This window comes from Silene latifolia, chromosome 3, assembly GCF_048544455.1.
Source record: "Silene latifolia isolate original U9 population chromosome 3, ASM4854445v1, whole genome shotgun sequence".
Classification (NCBI taxonomy): domain Eukaryota; kingdom Viridiplantae; phylum Streptophyta; class Magnoliopsida; order Caryophyllales; family Caryophyllaceae; genus Silene; species Silene latifolia.
The window spans coordinates 96102170-96121769 of NC_133528.1; the positions used below are offsets into that span (position 1 = coordinate 96102170).

Sequence of the window (19600 nt, forward strand, 5' to 3'; positions counted from 1 at the left end):
GGGAGTGAACTTTACCCGGTCGGGTATAAGTTTTACCCAACCGGGTACAATTGTATCCTCTGGGGTATAATTAGGTCCCTCGGCTTCAAAAACAATGAAATTTGCACATTTGAAGGCAAAATATAATACCCCTCTTTAGCAAACCGGCTTCAATAATCGAAATTGTACCCCCTCTAAATCGCATCCATCTATGATGCCTCCTCCTACTTTGCCATTCAAGTCAAAAGCAGTCACTCGGCCTTGATAATCCCCTCTCAACACAACCAACTCACCTTAAGCAATTCATCAAAATTCCCACTTCAATTCATCAAATTTTATTGCATGGGTTGCCTCCCATGAAGCGCCTTTGTTTAACGTCGTTGGCTCTACCTAACTACCAAGCAAATAATGCAAGTCCAACCTTAATAATCAAAGAGGGTTTGAATCAAGAAATAATGAGGTGGGTTCTTAGTGTGCCCACTTCTTCATCACCGGTGACCCGACAATGTAATGATTTAACCTTTGTCCATTAACCTCGAAAGTGCGCCCCTCACTAGTAATTTCCACCGGGCCATAAAGGAAGACACGTGTCACGGTGAACGATCCCGACTATCTTGACCTCAACTTTCCCGAAAAGTGTTTCAAACGTGGGTTGAATAAGAGGATCGTCTCTCCCTCTTTAAACTCTCTTCTTTGAATCTTCTTGTCATGATATGCTTTTGTTCTTTCCTTGTAAAGCTTTGCATTCTCATAGGCCTCTAGCCTAAATTCCTCCAGCAAATTAAGGTCCAACAAACGCTTCTCTTGGGAGCTCTTCAAATCAAAGTTGAGATATTTGATTGCCCAATAGGCGCAGTGTTCTAGCTCCACCGGAAGGTGGCAAGCTTTACCATAAACCAAACGAAACGGCGAAGCACCAATTGGTGTCTTGAAGGCGGTTCTATATCCCCATAATGCATCATCACGCTTTATTGCCCAATCCTTCCTTGAGCTACCCACCATCTTTTCCAATATTGCTTTGATATCTCAATTGGATATCTCGACTTGACTGCTTGTTTGTGGATGGTAGCCAATTCCACAACGGTGTTGAACTACATACTTCTTCAAAAGAGCTTCAAATTTTGTCTCAAGAAAATGTGACCCTTTATCACTTATCAAGACACGGGGCACTCCGAACCGTGAAAAGATTACCTTCCTCATAAACTTGCTAACAACTCTAGCATCATCTGTTGGGGTGGCAATTGCTTCAACCCACTTTGATACGTAATCCACCGCTACAAGGATGTACTTGTTGCCATAGGAGGAGGGATAAGATCCTTGGAAGTCAATTTCCCATACATCAAACACTTCAATCTCCAAAATGAAATTTGTTGGCATTTTATTTCTCTTTGAGATAGTACTAGTCCTTTGACACCAATCACAAGCCTTAACATAAGAAGCAACATCCTTGTACAAGGATGGCCAATAGAATCCACATTGCAATATCTTTGCCCCGGTCTTAGTAGTGCTTGCATGTCCTCCACAAGGAAGATCATGACAATGAGAAATGATTGATAAGAACTCATCCTGTGGTACACATCTCCTAATCATGCCATCGGCAAAAGTCTTGTACAAACAAGGATCCTCCCAATAATATTGCCTTATGTCAAGGAAGAACTTCTTCTTGTGTGAGTCATAACCATGAGGAATTACACTGGATGCCAAGTAGTCGACATAGTCGGCATACCAAGTGATGCGTGCATTTTATATAGGTATTTTGTACTTTATTTGGACGCATTTCTATGCATTTTGTGTAGTATTTAGCTACAAATGTCCCCCGAATTGTCTACTTTGGTTTCTTTTGTCTTATTTGCAGGAATGAACCAAAGAGAAGCTAAATCAAGCTTAATACATGTCCCTATGCATGCATTTAGGAGATGAGTTGAGTCGGAGCTTCCAAACTACTATTTTGAAATGCGCAAAGAAGTAAGATAGCTAGGCGAGCAAAGGAAGAACTTCAAATTGCTAGTGCCTATTTTGAAGAGCTATATCTCGAGGTATACAACTGATTTTCAGGAGATTCCAATTGGATATGAAAGTTTGTCCTCTTATATTTCCAACGCCACCGGAATCGCCCTGTTTGCCCAAGTAATGAAGAAATGGCAGCCGTTTGAAGTTCAGTGCGCGAAGCAGGAATTATGCACTGGAAACCACTCGATCGAGTACAATTGTGTTCGATCGACCCCTTTTTCTACTCGATCGAGTAGTGCCTAATTAATAAGTGTTCGATCGAGTACCAAAAGTACTCGATCGAGAGGTTTTAGCTTTGTTTTGCTCGATCGAGTGATATAAAAGTCCTCGATCGAGTATTTAGCTATTATACTCGGGATTTTTAACCCGTGTTAGGTTTATTTTATGTTAATAATGACTTCCCTATATAAGGGAAGTCGGGATTAGGTTATAAACATACTTTTTGACTAACGCCACTCTTACTCTTCTCTTTTCCCTAAACTTTTCCACTGTAACTTTTGCTTTTCGGGTTTTATCGCTTGGATCTTGTCGCTCTTTACGCCGGAATTCTCGTGATTGTAATATTTCTCTCTTTTAATCTTAATCTCATACTTTGTTTGCTTTAATTCCTTTGTTCTTCCTTAATTAATTTCTGCCCTAATTAGTTTATGCATTTTTATTACAATTTCATTATGTCATTTATTAGTTATTTCATTATTATTAGTATTGACAACATTAGTAATATGAGTAGCTAAATTCCCTTATGTCAGGATTAGGGAATCCATGGTAGGATTGTGACGATGTAGCGAATAGGCTAGATATTTTACATGTGAGAATCTGTCCCCATAGCAATATAACTGTAACACCAATTTAGTTGAATGCATGCTTCTAAATTACTTTAATTTGGTTAATTTCGTTCCTGGATCGGAAGATTGGAATGAACAGACCTGCTATGAACAGTAGACTATCCTAATGAGGACGGAAGTTAAGTTAGTGGAATTCTAGGATAGAAAGTGGACTGGAAGGACCTTTCTGTTATCCTTCTCACAGTAGATTGTCTAGGCTATTTGCAACTGAGTCGATTGACTACCATGGTGAACCGAAATCTTGACATATTCTCTCTAATCTGTTATCTTTATCATATTTTCTGGCTTTATTTCTCTTTTCCTTAATTTTCAGTAGTTTAGAAAACAATTAAAACCCCCATCCTGTGACCTTAGACATACTGAACTAACAAGTAGATAGTGACCGCCTCCCTGTGGAGATCGACCCTACTTACTGCTAGCTTCTATTAGTGTACTTAGGTTTTATTTTTGGTACCTGACGACGGTATCAAATTTTGGCGCCGTTGCCGGGGAGGCAATTACTTTATTTACTTGTTTAATTTTGTCTGTTTTTAGCCTCAAGGGATTTTTCCCTTGAGGCCATTCTCATCTTTTTCTTTAGTGCTGTTTTGATAGGCCCTACAGGTTCTACCTAGACAGTTCTAGGTAAAAGATCGTCAAAGGGAAGGCTTGAGTACCTTTGACCCGTCACCTATGTTCCATTATATGGTGCAACAGATGATTTACTACGGGAGATATGGTGCTGCTGAGCACAATGCAGCTTTTTGCTTAGCTGAAAATGACGAGGTTTATGCATTCAAGCAGCGTAGACGAGCTAGTCAACCTTCTGCAGTTGTGCCGCCACATCCACCCTATCAACGAGGCTACCAACTGCCTCCGTTTGTCTGGCCACCGCAACAACAAGCTCCTCCTCCTGATATACGGAAAGAAGAGATTGCGGAGCTGAAATCTTTGTTGAAGACACTTGCATCCAAAAGGCAAGAGTATGATAGACGTATAGAAGCTCAACTCATTGAGTTGGAGTCTCAAATAGCTCAGCTAGCTGCTGAGTCGAATTGCAGGCAACCAGAGGAGGTGTACTTTACCGAGAGTGGTCTTTCCCATGAAAGACCTGAGTTGCCTAGCGCTATTAATGATTTGGATGACTCGGATTACGAAGATCTATCCGAAAATGAAGCGAGTTGTGAAGATTTCTGCGATGCACTGCAAAATTCACTCGATCGAGTAGTTCAATGTACTCGATCGAGTGAAAATCAGGAAGAAAGCCTTCGATCGAGTAATAATTCTACTCGATCGAGTAGTTTGGCCAGTGAGAGCATTGATTCGTCATGTGGACTCGTTCTAGATGACGATTTTGATGATGATAATGGTTACGGTGAATCGCCCCTTTTCAAGGCCGAGCTGAATGCACTTGAGGCTGCGATTTACGGGATGGATTCCACTAAGGAGGGTGATGAGAAGACAATTGAGTCAGTGATCGCTCCTAGCTCGGAAGATGTAATATCTTCCTTTGTCGATAATTCCATCACTTAGAGCGACCAAACCGAGGTAGTTGACGATAATTATATTATTGTTTGTTTAAATAGTACATTGTTTCATTTGACTCATGCTCCATATTTTAATGCCATACCCCCTCCTAGCTGGACAAGTAATTTAATAGTTTTTCGCCGTACTTGTCGTCACAACTTTGTTAATCTGAAACGGAGCCTTAAATTATTGTTGATTGCTCCCGAGCTCTTTTATTTTGTTGACAAATTTAGGAGCTCTCATAGGAAATTTGTTAGACTTAAACGTTTATACATGTTATTTTCCTATGTTGCTATCATACTTTGGTGCTACTTATGCTCTTGTGTAGCACATGCGCAGTTATATGATCTACTGTTAAGAGATTTGAGTTGCTTTGATTCTGACTGGCTGGAGCAGCTGTCGAGGAAAAGAAGGTCGAGCTGGGACCTGACTGAAACTAGCGCTAACCGGGAGGCAACCCGGAGATTTTTATTTTCAGTTGTTTTTCGAACCTTAAATCTCTATTTAGTTGTAATAATTGGTCTTCTCGATCGAGTGCTCTACTTCCTTCGATCGAACACTTTGGCAGCTGATTGTACTCGATCGAGTATTCTATCTTCTCGATCGAAGTACCATCGGGTAGAATTTGGTTGATTTGCTTCCTGTGACGATGTCCTGCAGCTGTTTGTGACATCCCATGTTGCTGGCTAGTTTGGGGAGGTCCTTACTTCGCGTTATCTTGTAAGTTTTCCGCATCTTCACTCTCCTTTTTAGTTTGCATTTCCTTTCCTTATTTTTTGGGTACAATGAGGGCATTGCACGGTTTGATTTGGGGAGGCTATGCATCCATATATGTGTCTGCATGTTATTTTTATTGCTATTTCTGTTATCACGTTTAATTTCTGTATGCATTACTTTGTTATTTCCATAAAATTCAAAAAATCTCATAAAAATTAAAAAATTAGAAAAAATTCAAAAAATTTCACGTTTATTTTAGCATGTAGGTTGAGTCAGAACGGTAGATTTCAATGATGAAATTGCACTGCAATTGTCTTTTTGCTTAAGCCTTGCATTAAACTGTTATCTTTTAGCTTTGTCTTATTGCATATCTACGAGTTAATGTTAAAATTTAGCTGAACGAATAGACTTGACCTGAAAATTTTGGCAAACTACATATAATTTCTAAGATTTAGAGCCTTATACACTGGTGTCATTTATGACCAGTTTCATGTAGGATTGTGAGTAGTTACTCCTTGCATATCATGTATCATTAATTTGCACGTATATGAAATTCAATTGCTTTTTGCCTACATACATTCGGGTTAGTGGTTGGTGTCACATGCAGGGAGGTGCTTACATTTCCCCTTTCTTTCATTTTTACCCATTTAACTCCACATTAGCCAAATTTGCCTGTTGACCCTTAGCTACATTCCAAATTTAGCCTGCCTTGCCAAGCTAGTTTAGTGTATATTTTTGCGGTATATATTTTATTGTGCCGAGTTTGGCTTGTATCCACTGATTTGGAGTTGGTAATTTATGAAGAAAAGGAGGATGATGAAAAAAGACGTGAAAAGAAAAAGAAGAAAAAGAAAATAATTGAAAAAAAAAAGACGAAAAGTGAAAAAAGAAAGAAACCGAAAAAAAAATAGAAAAAAAAAGAGAAAGAAAAAAGTTGTTGTTTGATGAGATGGTTTCTGCTCCTATTCTTTATTTACATTTATTGAGGAGTATTTTCAGTTCGGTTTGGTGAGTTTTGTGCCAAATGAAGGGCATATGTGCTTAATTCATAATTGAGTTGGAAATGGATGTTGTCATATGGTTTTGCTTAGGTACTAGTTTGGCCGCCTATACCTCCACATTCCCATAAATGTTCTGCCTTTTCTTACCCATTGCTTCACTTTACCATATTTTTGTAAGCCCTCGGCTGTGACGGACCTTGTTTGGTTGGAATGTATGTATGGTAGCTAGAATTGTCTATCATATTGGTTGCATGCATGTTTATGTGGGTCGTAGTTTAGGTGAGCGACTGTATTTCTTTTTCTCTTACATTTATATGCTTACCCTTTGCTTCATGAGAGAAGAGTGACCCGTGAGAGTCCATTATTAAAGGTCTTGCAAGGTCGACGGTTCAGCTTTATTATAAAACATCTTACAACTCGTTTGCATTTGACTGTTTGCTATAAGTGTTAGTTTGCTTGCATTAAATTGGTTTAAGTAGACAAGTTGTAGCTAGCTCTGAGCTTTCTGTTTCCGTTCTATTAGTTTTGCATATAGTTTGCTTGGGGACAAGCAAAGGTTTGGTTTGGGGAGATTTGATGCGTGCATTTTATATAGGTATTTTGTACTTTATTTGCACTCATTTCTTTGCATTTTGTGTAGTATTTAGCTACAAATGTCCCCCGAATTGTCTACTTTGGTTTCTTTTGTCTTATTTGCATAAATGAACCAAAGAGAAGCTAAATCAAGCTTAATACATGTCTCTATGCATGCATTTAGGAGATGAATTGAGTCGGAGCTTGTAAACTACTATTTTGAGATGCGCAAAGAAGTAAGATAGCTAGGTGAGCAAAGGAAGAACTTCAAATTGCTAGTGCCTACTGTGAAGAGCTATATCTCGAGTTCTACAACTTATTTTCAGGTTATTACAATTGGATATAAAATTTTGTCCTCTTAGCTTTCCAACGCCACCGGAATCGCCCTGTTTTCCCAAGTAACGAAGAAATGGAAGCCGTTTGAAGTTCAGTGCGCGAAGCAGGAATTGTGCGCTAGAAACCACTCGATCGAGTACAATTGTGTTCGATCGACCCCTTTTTCTACTCGATCGAGTAGTGCCTAACTAATAAGTGTTCGATCGAGTACCAAAAGTACTCGATCGAGAGGTTTTAGCTTTGTTTTGCTCGATCGAGTGATATAAAAGTCCTCGATCGAGTATTTAGCTATTATACTCGGGATTTTTAACCCGTGTTAGGTTTATTTTATGTTAATAATGACTTCCCTATATAAGGGAAGTCAGGATTAGGTTATAAACATACTTTTTGACTGACACCACTCTTACTCTTCTCTTTTCCCTAACTTTTCCACTGTAACTTTTGCTTTTCGGGTTTTATCGCTTGGATCTTGTCGCTCTTTACGCCGGAATTCTCGTGATTGTAATCTTTCTCTCTTTTAATCTTAATCTCATACTTTTTTTGCTTTAATTCCTTTGTTCTTCCTTAATTAATTTCTGCGCTAATTAGTTTATGCATTTTTGTTACAATTTCATTATGTCATTTATTAGTTATTTCATTATTATTAGTATTGACAACATTAGTAATATGAGTAGCTACATTCCCTTATGTCGGGATTAGGGAATCCATGGTAGGATTGTGACGATGTAGCGAATAGGCTAGATATTTTGCATGTGAGAATCTGTCCCCATAGCAATATAACTGTAACACCAATTTAGTTGAATGCATGCTTCTAAATTACTTTAATTTGGTTAATTTCGTTCCTGGATCGGAAGATTGGAATGAACAGACCTGCTATGAACAGTAGACTACCCTAATTAGGATGGATGTTAAGTTAGTGGAATTCTAGCTTAGAAAGTGGACCGGAAGGACCTTTCCGTTATCCTTCTCACAGTAGATTGTCTAGGCTATTTGCAACTGAGTCGATTGACTACCATGGTGAACCGAAATCCTGACATATTCTCTCTAATCTGTTATCTTTATCATATTTTCTGCCTTTATTTCTCTTTTCCTTAATTTTCAGTAGTTTAGAAAACAATTAAAACCCCCATCCTGTGACCTTAGACATACCGAATTAACAAGTAGATAGTGACCGCCTCCCTGTGGAGATCGACCCTACTTACTGCTAGCTTCTGTTAGTGTACTTAGGTTTTATTTTTAGTACCTGACGACGGCATCACCAAGGTGCTTCTCCTAGAATCAAGGCTAATAGATTGTCATCGGGTAAATAATCATTTATTGGGAGTCCATCCTTGACATTCTCATTCAACAATCTAGAGAAGTGGTCGGCAACAACGTTCTCAACTCCTTTCTTGTCAATAAATTTCCATATCAAATTCTTGGAAGCAAGAGTATCCACCGGATCAACCGTGGCTTTGATTCCTTCTTAATAAGCAAGTGTTTTTAAGCCGAATGATCGGTGTGTACTATCACCTTGGCTCCAACCAAATAGGTCCGAAACTTTTCCGTTGCAAATACCACCGCTAAGAGCTTTTTCTCCGTTGTCGAATAGTTGATTGGAGCTTCATCAAGTGTATTGCTTGCATAGTTAATGGCATGCAGCTTGCCATCTTTCCTTTAGCCTAAAACCGCGCCCAAGGCTTGATCACTTCCATCACACATGAGCTCAAAAGGTATGTTCCAATCCGGTGGTTGTATAATTGGAGCACTTACCAAAGCTTGTTTCAACCTATTAAAAGCATCATGACAACGGTTAGTGAATTCAAAATGAGTATCCTTAGCTAGCATTTCGGCCAAGGGTCTTGCAATTTTAGAGAAATCCTTGATGAAGCGGCGGTAAAACCCCGCATGTCCAAGGAAACTCCTCACCCCCTTAACATTTGTGGGAGGTGGTAGACTCTCAATGACCTCTACTTTAGCTTTGTCTACTTCAATTGCTCTATTAGACACTATGTGCCCCAAGACAACTCCTTCTTGTACCATGAAATGACATTTTTCCCAATTCAAGACTAAATGATTCTCTTGACACTTTTTCAACACTTTCTCCAAGTTTATTAAGCAATGCTCAAAGGATTTTCCCACAACTGAAAAATCATCCATAAAAACTTCCATTTCTTGCTCAATAAAATCGGAGAAAATGGGCATCATACGTTGAAATGTGGAGGGTGCATTACATAGCCCAAATGGTATCCTCCTATATGCATAGGTGCCAAAAGGCCATGTGAAGGTAGTGTTCTCTTGATCACTTGGATGGATAGAGATTTGAAAAAGTACCGAGTACCCATCCAAGAATCAAAAGTAATCATGTTGAGTCAACCGCTCCAACATTTGGTCCATGAACGACAAAGGAAAGTGGTCCTTCCAGGTAGATTTGTTCAATTTTCTATAATCAACACACATCCTCCACCCAGTTACCGTTCTTGTGGGAATCAATTCATTTTTTAGGAACTACATGAACCGGGCTCACCCACCTACTATCGGAAATAGGGTAGATGATGCCGGAATCAAGTAGCTTCAGGACCTCCTTTCTCACAGCCTCCTTCATTATGGGGTTAATCCTTCTTTGTGCCTCAATCGAGGAAGTATCCTCATTTTCAAGTAGGATTCTATGAGTGCACAAAGAGGGACTAATCCCTTTGAGGTCACCAATTGTGTACCCAAGAACACTCTTAAACTTTCTCAACAAATTAAGTAATTTTGAAGTTTGAGTGTTGTCAAGTTCACTATTGATGATGGCGGAAAATGTAGAATTATCACCAAGAAATTCATATCTCAAGGAAGGGGGGAGAGGTTTAAGATCAACCGTAGGAGGAGGCGTGGAACTCTTCTCCTTCTTACCAACTTCCAACATTTCAAACTTTGGAGCTTTCTCATGAATTGGAGAAAAGTCCAACATCCACACATATGCTAGAGCTTCAACATCTTTATCATCAACTTCATGCCCATTGACAAGACAAGTTTCCAAAGGATCCATAGAGGAAGCTTTTGGGTCATGCTCCTCCATGGGATTCTCTAGAATGTCCATAATACAACAAGTGTCACCCAAAAATGGAGCTTCCATAGACTTGGTGAGTTCAAACTCCACTTTATCTTCACCCACTTGCAAAGATAGCTTGGCACTCTTCACATCAATCATTGCTCCTCCGGTTGCTAGACAAGGTCGCCCCAAGATAATAGGCACATGGTTATCTCCGGGTATATCCATGACAAAGAAATTACATGGTATAATTAGCTTCCCAACAACCAAGGAGACATCTTCAATAATACCAATGGGGAATCTAACCGATCGATCGGCTAGTTGAAGTGAAACTCTTGTTGGCTTCAAATCCCCCAAATCAAGCTTTTTGAAAATTTAAAGTGGCATGAGGCTCACACTAGCCCCTAAGTCACAAAATGCCCTTTTTATGGCCACTCCTTGAATGGAACATGCAATTGAAAAGCTACCCGGATCTTTTAGCTTATTTGGAAGCTTGTTGGTGTGAGTAAGAATAGCACTACATTCCTTGGAGAGGTTAATGGTTTGCACCTCCCCACTCTTCTTCTTCAAAGTGACAAGATCCTTAAGGAACTTTCCATATGATGGAATTTAGGTAATCATATCAAGGAAAGAAATTGTTACATTCATTCCCTTCAAGATCTCAACAAATTTCTCATACTTTTTCTCTAGTCTAGGCCTTGCAAGCCTTTGTTGAAAGAGTACCGGTGAAACATACTCCATGGTTTGAGGAATGGGTTCTTTCTCTTTGGTTGGTATATGATCATTCTTCTTGGGTATATCCTCCATCTCCACCTCTTGAGGCTTCTCAACCTCAATCTCCACCGGTTACTTCTTTAAGTCATCATTACAAACCCTCTTTCTCTTCCACTTTGGTGCACTCTCAACCTCTTTCAATTGCCTTCCGCTTCTTAAGAACACCGCATTCATTTCCCTAGGATTCACCGTGTTGCCCGGAAATTTCCCTGGATTTTGAGCCAATTGACTCAATTGTTGTGAAATTTGGGCTACATGGGATTCCGTTGCTTTTTGGGATGCTCTTATTTCATCATTAACCTAGTTTTGTGAAGCAATGTGGTTGTCAAGCTTCGAGTCGGATTTTTGGTTAGAAATCACCAATTGCTCAAAGGCTTGTTCCCAAGATGGTTTTTGATTTTGTTGGCCTTGGAAGTTTTGGTTAAAGCCTTGGTTTTGAGCTTAGAAATTTTGGTTTTGAGGTTGGTTGAAATTTTGGCCCTTGAAGCCTCCAAATGGTTGTTGGTTTTGAGTGACAAATTGTTTTCCTTGAAAACCGGGTGGGATTTGTCTTTGGAATTGTAGGTTTTCATTAAACATTTGTTGTTGTAGTGAGGAAGTAGTTTGGGTTTTGAATGTTTTGTGAGGCGTAGGACAAGAGAGGGTGTCCTCTTTTTCTATTGACAAATTGGTTGTTGTTGTTGTTGAACCCTTGCCTTGTATTTGTAGATTCCCAAACCCCATTGACTTGCTCATAGCACTCTTCTTGAATGGGTGCAATCAAAGGACACCCAATTGGAGTATGCCCTTGTTCCCCACATAGTTCACATGACAAGATTTGTCGCATGTCGGAGCTTGAAGGCTTGCAATTCAACAAAGTCACTTGTTGAGTTAATTCATCTAGCATTCCCTTAACCTCAACATTCAACACCGCACTAGGATCCTTGTTCTTGCCCTTTCTCACTTGCCTATCACTTCCTCAATCCATGGTTCGTGATGCCATCTCCTCAATTAGTTCCTTGGCCGCTTTATGCCCCAAAATGTCCAAAGCATCTTTTCCCGAACCCGCATCAAGTGATAGTTTAAGGTATTGAGTCAATCCCTTATAGAATTTGTTCACCAATTCGGCTTCAGATATGCCATGATGGGGGCATAGCCTTTGTAGCCTCTTATACCTTCCCCATGCTTCATATAAGGTTTCATCCTCTTCTTGAGTGAAGCTTTGTAATTCACTTTTAACTTTTACCGTTCTTGACGGTGGGAAGTACTTGTTCAAATATGCCAACGATAGCTCGTCCCATGTCTTGAAGGAATCCGCGTCACAATTCTTGAGCCAATGTTTGGCCGATCCCCTAAGTGAATGGGGGAGCAACCTAAGATGTACCGCATCATCAGAGACCCCATTCATCTTGTACATATCGCAATTCTAAGGAAATCATTGAGGTGGTCATTAGGGTTCTCCAAAGGACCTCCTCCAAATTGATTGTCTTGGACTAGGTTGAGCAAGGCATTTTTGATCTCAAAATTATTGGCTTGAATTCTTGGCCGTTGGATGCTTGGATATACTATGCGCTTAGGAGCCATAGTCTCTCTTATCGAAACCGGTTCACCCATGATGTTAGTTTCTTCTAATTCTCCAAATGGATTCTCAAATACTTCAAACGTTTCTTGTTGATCGATCACTTCTACCTATGGTGTTTCTAACAAACCCCTTCTTCTTAGAGAGTTTAGTCTTCTTGCCGTAGCTTTAATTTCGAGATCAATTGGGTATGTTGGTTGACCTCGCCTTTGTCGCCTATTCATGCAAAAGACCTACAAGCTTGAAAGAAAAGATTAGTACCAAAGGACTTAGTCTAAACATGAACTAAAGCAATTAATATCTTGCCTTTGCTCCCCGGCAACGACGCCAAAAACTTGATGGTAAAAGTCTTAACCTCTCAAGTGCACGTATCGTTGCACTAGTAAGGGTCTAACACGAGGAGCAAAATGAGACTACTAATCAATCTGTCCAATAGTTTAGCTAAGTCTAATAAGAGCAAGTATGGGGTATTATCTAACAACTAAGCTAAATAACTTGTAGTAAATAAACTAAGTAATGCTAAGATCAATAAACAAGCGATTGAATATGGTTCTAATCGATAAATGAGAGGACTAGGGCGTGACTTTAACCACCAACACTCGTGATTCACCATTCAATTTCGTTATTTAGTTGTCAAAGGTTAGATGTCAGGAGGAACGCCTCTAGGTCGCCTATTGTCTCCCTCCCGGGTTCACAATAGGACACTAGTACTATTAATACAACTCCCTCCCGGGCTCATGGATCAAAATTCCAATTCTAGGGTCGAGGCTCACCGAAATTGGCCTATTTCCGCTCACCTGCCACCAAGACTCAAGTCATTAGGCTCGTTATAATACCCGATCATCCCACTCCCTCTCCCAAGGGTCGACTTAAAACTGATAACTAAAGGTACCCTTCTCAAGTTCCCCTTCCCGGGTTTAACTCAAGTAGGCAACTACTCTACATAAAGTGCATCAACTCCAAACCTAGCCAACTCCCATTGACGGTCAAGGGTTTAAAGTCAACTACAATCTCCATGAAGCAATAACAAGTCAATCCCCTTAGTTAACCCAACAAATCCCCTTTTAACAACTAACTAAGTGAAATCAAATAGGTGAACAACTCATGTTGGGGTCTAATCACACCCTAGTAAATAGATTACTCACTAATCATATTTGTTGTGGCAAGACAATTAATAAAATTGGATGCTTTGACAATAAACATGGTGATAATATGAATTCTACGATAAAACATGCAATAACTATAGGAAATAAGGAAGTCTAATGATTAAACTAAGAGTAGGATGAATTAATTCAAAAAAGAACAAACTTTATCAAATCTAATCAAAGGCACAAGCTTTATAAGGAGGACTTCAATTAAAAGTATGAATAACAAACAAGAGAGAGATTTTGACTAAACTATCAACAAACAATAAATTCTAACAACTACTTGCAAAATGAGATCTAAAAGAAAGCAACGATGAGCAAAGAAGAAAAAGGAAAAGGAAAGAAGTAATACCAAACTATGGGATGGATGAATAATAATGAAGAACTAAGTAATAACAATAACAATAATCTTGATTGGTGAAGAATGATTAACAAGCTACAAAAGGATTTGAGTTTTCCTCTCTTAACCTTACAAATCTCCTTCACAAATTAGGATTAGATCCCTAATTTTCTGGAAAATTAGCTATTTATAAGAAGTACAAAAAGGTAGGTGGGAATACAAGAGAAGATGAAAACTGCTACCGAGGGAGTAAATTGTACCTGGTCGGGTACAATTATATCCGGTAGGGTAAAACACTAAAGTAAGCTTAAAAACGCTAAAAACGCCAAACGGGTGAGAGATACCCGGCCGGGTATAGTTGTGCCCGGTCGGGTATAGAGATGCCCGGTCGGGTGTGAGAAGCTCCCTTGGATGTAGTTCCTCCTTGTTACTTCCTTTCTTCAATCAAATCCCGCTCCAACTCCGTCCCGCATGAGCTCCCGAGCAAGGTACCTACAAGAAGGTCAACAAAAGCAAGTAACATGGCTCGAAAACTCCATATGTGCAAGGCATGGTGGGAGTGACACGGATTAAGCTAAAATCAGTTAAAGCGACATGTTAAGCTAGCTAAGGGGCGACAAAAAGGGGTCCTAAGCATTGATTTATGAGGGGTAAAATGGAGTTATCAATAAAACCCTTATCGATTATCTCCTCAAGTTGCTTCTTTAGTTCTTGTAACTCAGCTGGTGCCATACGATATGGAACTTTCGAAATGGGACTAGTACCAGGGAACAACTCAATCGAGAACTCTACATCTCGCTCAGGAGGAATGCCAGGTAGATCGTCAGGAAAGACATCAGCGAACTCCTTAACCACAGAGATATCTTCCAAGTTCACAGATAGATCTGATGACCCTTTATACCCATGCTAACCATCTTGAAAGCAGAAACCCACTTGACAGTAGGTGTAACCCTAACACCCTGATAAGAAACCCTTGAAACTGTAGGACTCTTAAGCACGATCTTCTAATCATGAGACTGAAACCTAGCATCATAACGAGCTAACTAGTCCATGCCCAAAATTACATTAAACTCCCCTAGTTTGAATTGGACAAGATCGGCAGGATGGATCACCCCTGCAATACTGACAAGTACGCCTCGAACAGAACAGAGTAAGAAACAATCTCACCCGTAGGAAGGGATATGGAGGTATCAACGGATGATAAAGATGTGAGTCCGGCACGGACGGAAAAGGATTCGGATACGAAAGACATCGACGCACTAGTATCAAAAAGAACAAAAGCAGATAAAGAGTGAACCATAAAAGTACCCGTAACCACATCTGGATTAGCATCTGCTTCAGCACGGCTCATAACGAACACACGCCCAGTCTTGGGAGCGTCAGCCTTTGGAGCACCTGTCTTTGGTTTCTGGGGACAATCAACAGACTTGTGTCCCAGAGCCTTGCAGGTATAACATGTAATCGGAGCACCAGTAACACAAGTCGTACCCGGGTGGTATGCCTTCCCGCAACGAAAACACCAATTATTCTTTCGGGATTGATCCTGATCACGGGGAGCATACGGACGAGCCTCTAACTTTTGCTTCTTCTGGGGAGCACTAGGAGCAACATAAGGCCTCTTCACAAACTTATTCTTCGCACTCTCTTCAGCCTCGGTAGCAAGAACTGAATCATAAATGCTAAGAGCACGATCATAAGCCTGCTGGAAAGAAGTCGAAGGAATACCAGACATAGCAGTCCAGAAGTAACACCCGCAAATTTCCCATTTTAGCATTTATAATTTAGTTAACCATTCTATTGTTCTATTTATATTTTAAATTATTTAATTTATTTAATTTCATTTTATGCATAGTTTTTATGAAATTATATATATTTTTTTTAAAAGCTTAGCTTATATAAAAATAAATATATTTAGTCGGATAGTAATAATATTGTTAATAATAATAATAATAATAATAATAATAATAATAATAATAATAATAATAAATATAATAATAATAATAATAATAATAATAATAATAATAATAATAACAATAATAATAACAATAATAATAACAATAATAATAATAATAATAATAATAATAAAAAGAATAATAATAATAACAAGAATAATAATAACAACAAGAACAACAAGAACAAGAACAACAAGAACAACAATAACAAGAATAACAATAACAATAATAATAACAATAAGAATAACAACAAGAACAACAAGAACAACAAGAACAAGAACAACAAGAACAACAATAACAAGAACAACAATAACAAGAATAACAAGAACAACAATAACAATAACAATAACAATAACAATAACAATAACAATAACAATAACAATAAGAATAACAATAATAATAATAATAAAAATAAAAATAATAATAATAATAATAATAATAATAATAATAATAATAATAATAATAATCATAATAATCATAATCATAATAATAATAATAATCATAATCATCATAATAATAATAATCATCATAATCATAATCATAATAATAATAATAATAATAATAATAATAATAATAATAATAATAATAATAATAATAATAATAATAATAATAATAATAATAATAATAATAATAATAATAATAATAATAATAATAATAATAATAATAATAATAATAAGAATAATAAGAATAAGAAATAATAATAATAATAATAAGAAATAATAATAATAATAACAATAATAATAATAACAATAATAACAATAATAATAATAATAATAATAATAATAATAATAATAATAATAATAATAATAATAATAATAATAATAATAATAATAATAATAATAATAATAATAATAATAATAATAGATTTGAGACGTATTCCCGTCTAGCAAAGATCGTCACATTTCTCCTGTGAGAGTAGTTTAATCTCGACCTATATATATCGACAACACATCCACCTACTTTTTACCCTCACTAAAATAATCATTTAATCCCTCATTCTCACATCTCAACCGGTCATTTCCCCCTTTCCTTCTTCTCTTCTTTTTTTTTTCAAACCAACTCACAGTAACAACAACAATATACAAACTCCATTAACATCCCATCTTCAAACTCAGATTCCGTCCACGTTTCTCAACCGTTTCCTTTGATTGTTGCGCCATCCTCTTCCCCTTTCCGTCCTTCAACTTTCTAAGTAAGAAATTTCCATTTTTGTTGAGTTTTCGAAATGACCCATCTTATGGGAATTTCGATTTTGAGCTTAAAGATCCCGTCTTTCTCATTCTAGGTGAAGGAATTGAAGACCCGTAGGAAGACTCGTGCCTTGTGGACCATTTACATGAAGAATAAAGAGCTTTCGAGGTAATGGTGATAGGTTACTTAACATTGTGTCAAATTTTCGTGTATTCTTGTGGTAGTTCGTTCATAGTTGTGTTCGAGTTTGAATCTTTACTTGTTTTCACATGTCTATTATGGATTAATTTTGTATGTGGAGTCCTCTCTTGTTCATTTGAAGAAAGTCTAAGTGTTGCATATACATGTATGGATTAAGGAAGAAATTCGTCTCTAGATGGTCTCGAATTATGCTGCTTTGGGCAGTCGTAATGGTGGTCGTGTGGACTGTGGTTAGACGGTTAATGGAGGTCATATTGAGTTAAATGGGATGTTGGTATATGTGAAATTAGCGGTATTAGTTCCGTCTCAAGTATGCTTGTGAGTCTGGCTGCTTACATGAGAGAATTCCGCCTTAATTTTGCTTATAAATCCGTTTTATAGGTGTCTTGAAATGGCTATCATGGCATGGTTTTGGGTGTCATTGTGGTTCATGTTGAGTGTTGATGTTGTGGGTAGATTATTTTACTTCCGTCTCGAGTATATGTTTGAATTTTCCGCTATTTACATGTGCCCTTTCAATGGACACGGTTGTGTTATGTTTGAAGTTTGTAATCTCGTCCTATGGACTGGTTGTTGCACGGCTGAGTTGGTTGGTGACGGTGGCTGTTTGGGTTGTTTTGGGAGTGGGATGGTGGCTGGTTGTGGATTGGGCAGGGGCATGTGTGGCCTGTTTTATCACGGGCTCTAGTAGGTTGAGCACGGCTGGCCTGGACAATGGCCTGCCTCGCCTAGGCAGTGATGCGTGTCTTAAATATGATGTTTTACACCCCATTTTACACGCATTTCAGAGCTCATTTGTGTAGTTTATGCTACTATTCTCCCTATTTCCGTCTAATTTCGTGTTTTTGTACATTATTGCAGAAATGTGAAGAATCCAGCGGAAATCGAGCCGAATCCGTCCCCGAGTATCCAACATTGCATTTGACATAGAGTAGAGACTCGAGAAACGAACTTGGTGCGCATTCCGAGGCCTGAAAGACAACTTTATGAAGAATTTGAAGCCAAGTACCAGCTACTCCAGTCGATCGACTGACCTCCATGGTCGATCGACCAGAGCACGACTTACAGAAGCTACTCTTCAGTGCAGACCAGTCGATCGACTGCCTTGCATGGTCGATCGACCATCATACGAGCTGACGCGCGAATTAAAGAAATAGAATGAGAATTCCAAAGCCCATTGTATATTAGGTTTAGGAATAAGTGTTACGTTATATTCCTATATAACGTAACCTGACTTTATCAAGCTTTCATCCAGTTTCATTCAGTTTTTATCATCAGTAATTAGGGTTCTCAAGATTGTTTCGTTTTCAATACAATTTACTTTTGCACTCGGTTTTCTGGATCTTTGTTCTGCAATTCTTCTCTCCTGTTTTCGTACGGTATTTTTGCTGTTCCATTAATCAGTTTTATTGCTTTTATTTTGTTTATAGTATAAGATTGCTAGAATAGGATCCCAAAGCCAAATTATGATTTTATGCTAGTCTTTTATTCAGTTAATTTAATCATGCAATCGTTAGCTTTATTTGTTAATCTTGTTGTTGTTTTTATCACGAGTATGAGTAGCTAAATACCCATGTGCTAGGATGTAGGGAATCTGTAGAAGTAGGCGGCATTAGAATAGTAGCCCTAAATCGCGCCATGGTCGATCGACTGGGTTCCCTGGTCGATCGACTGGCCACGTGAGTTTTGCTTCGTTTTAATTAATTTAATTGCTTTATTTGACGAATCGAGTGCACGCGACTAGTTGAATGCTTAGGAATTGACCGACCCAATAAAGATCGAAAGATAGGGAAGGGAGATAGCGTACGTAATTAAGACAACTAGATTAATGAGATCGAAAGATAAGTTAATTTAGCCTTTTAAATCACTTTTCAGGACGAAAGTTAGCATAGTGATATTAGAGACCTGTAGCGAGATCGAAAGATGCTACCTGTTAAGAAAGGACCGAGAGGACTTCTTATTTTCCCGTCTCACGTGTTTGTTTTAGACCTACCTAGTATACTGCCGCCGAAACTATAGTGAACCGACCATCTTAGCACCTTTTTAATATTTGATTTCATACATTTCTTTAGTTTACTTTTCATTTATTGCCCTTAGTTATATATTAACTCAAATCAAAACCCCCACTCACTTGTCACTTTAAGACTAAAATCAGACTACTAATAATTGCATCGCCTCCCTGTGGTTCGACCCTGATTGCCACTAGCTATAGTAGTAGTTTGGACTATAACTATTATTTTTGGTGCACACAACGACGGGCATCAAATTTTGGCGCCGTTGTCGGGGAGGCAATTGTTTAAAATTTTTAGTTGTTTCTATTTTTAGTATTTTTTTTAGTTTAAGGGACATCTGTTCCTTAAACTATTCTCATATTCTACTTGTAGTTTCTTCTTATGCGCAGGTCACAAGGTGGTGAATTACTACCGTTCAATCCTGAGATTGAGAAGACTTTGCGT

At 38.3% G+C, this 19600-nt stretch overlaps 1 protein-coding gene and 1 non-coding gene across 2 annotated transcripts; one reads left to right on the plus strand and one right to left on the minus strand.

Moving 5' to 3' along the window:
- Nucleotides 1-588: 588 nt before the first annotated feature.
- On the minus strand, nucleotides 589-981 carry LOC141649367 (uncharacterized). The gene has a single exon (XM_074458059.1). The coding sequence runs from the start codon at nucleotides 979-981 to the stop codon at nucleotides 589-591; it is 393 nt and encodes a 130-aa protein (XP_074314160.1).
- Nucleotides 982-11872: 10891 nt separating this feature from the next.
- LOC141650001 (small nucleolar RNA R71) lies at nucleotides 11873-11979 on the plus strand. The gene has a single exon (XR_012546067.1). It is a non-coding gene; the product is annotated as a small nucleolar RNA R71 (small nucleolar RNA).
- The last annotated feature ends 7621 nt before the right edge of the window (nucleotides 11980-19600 follow it).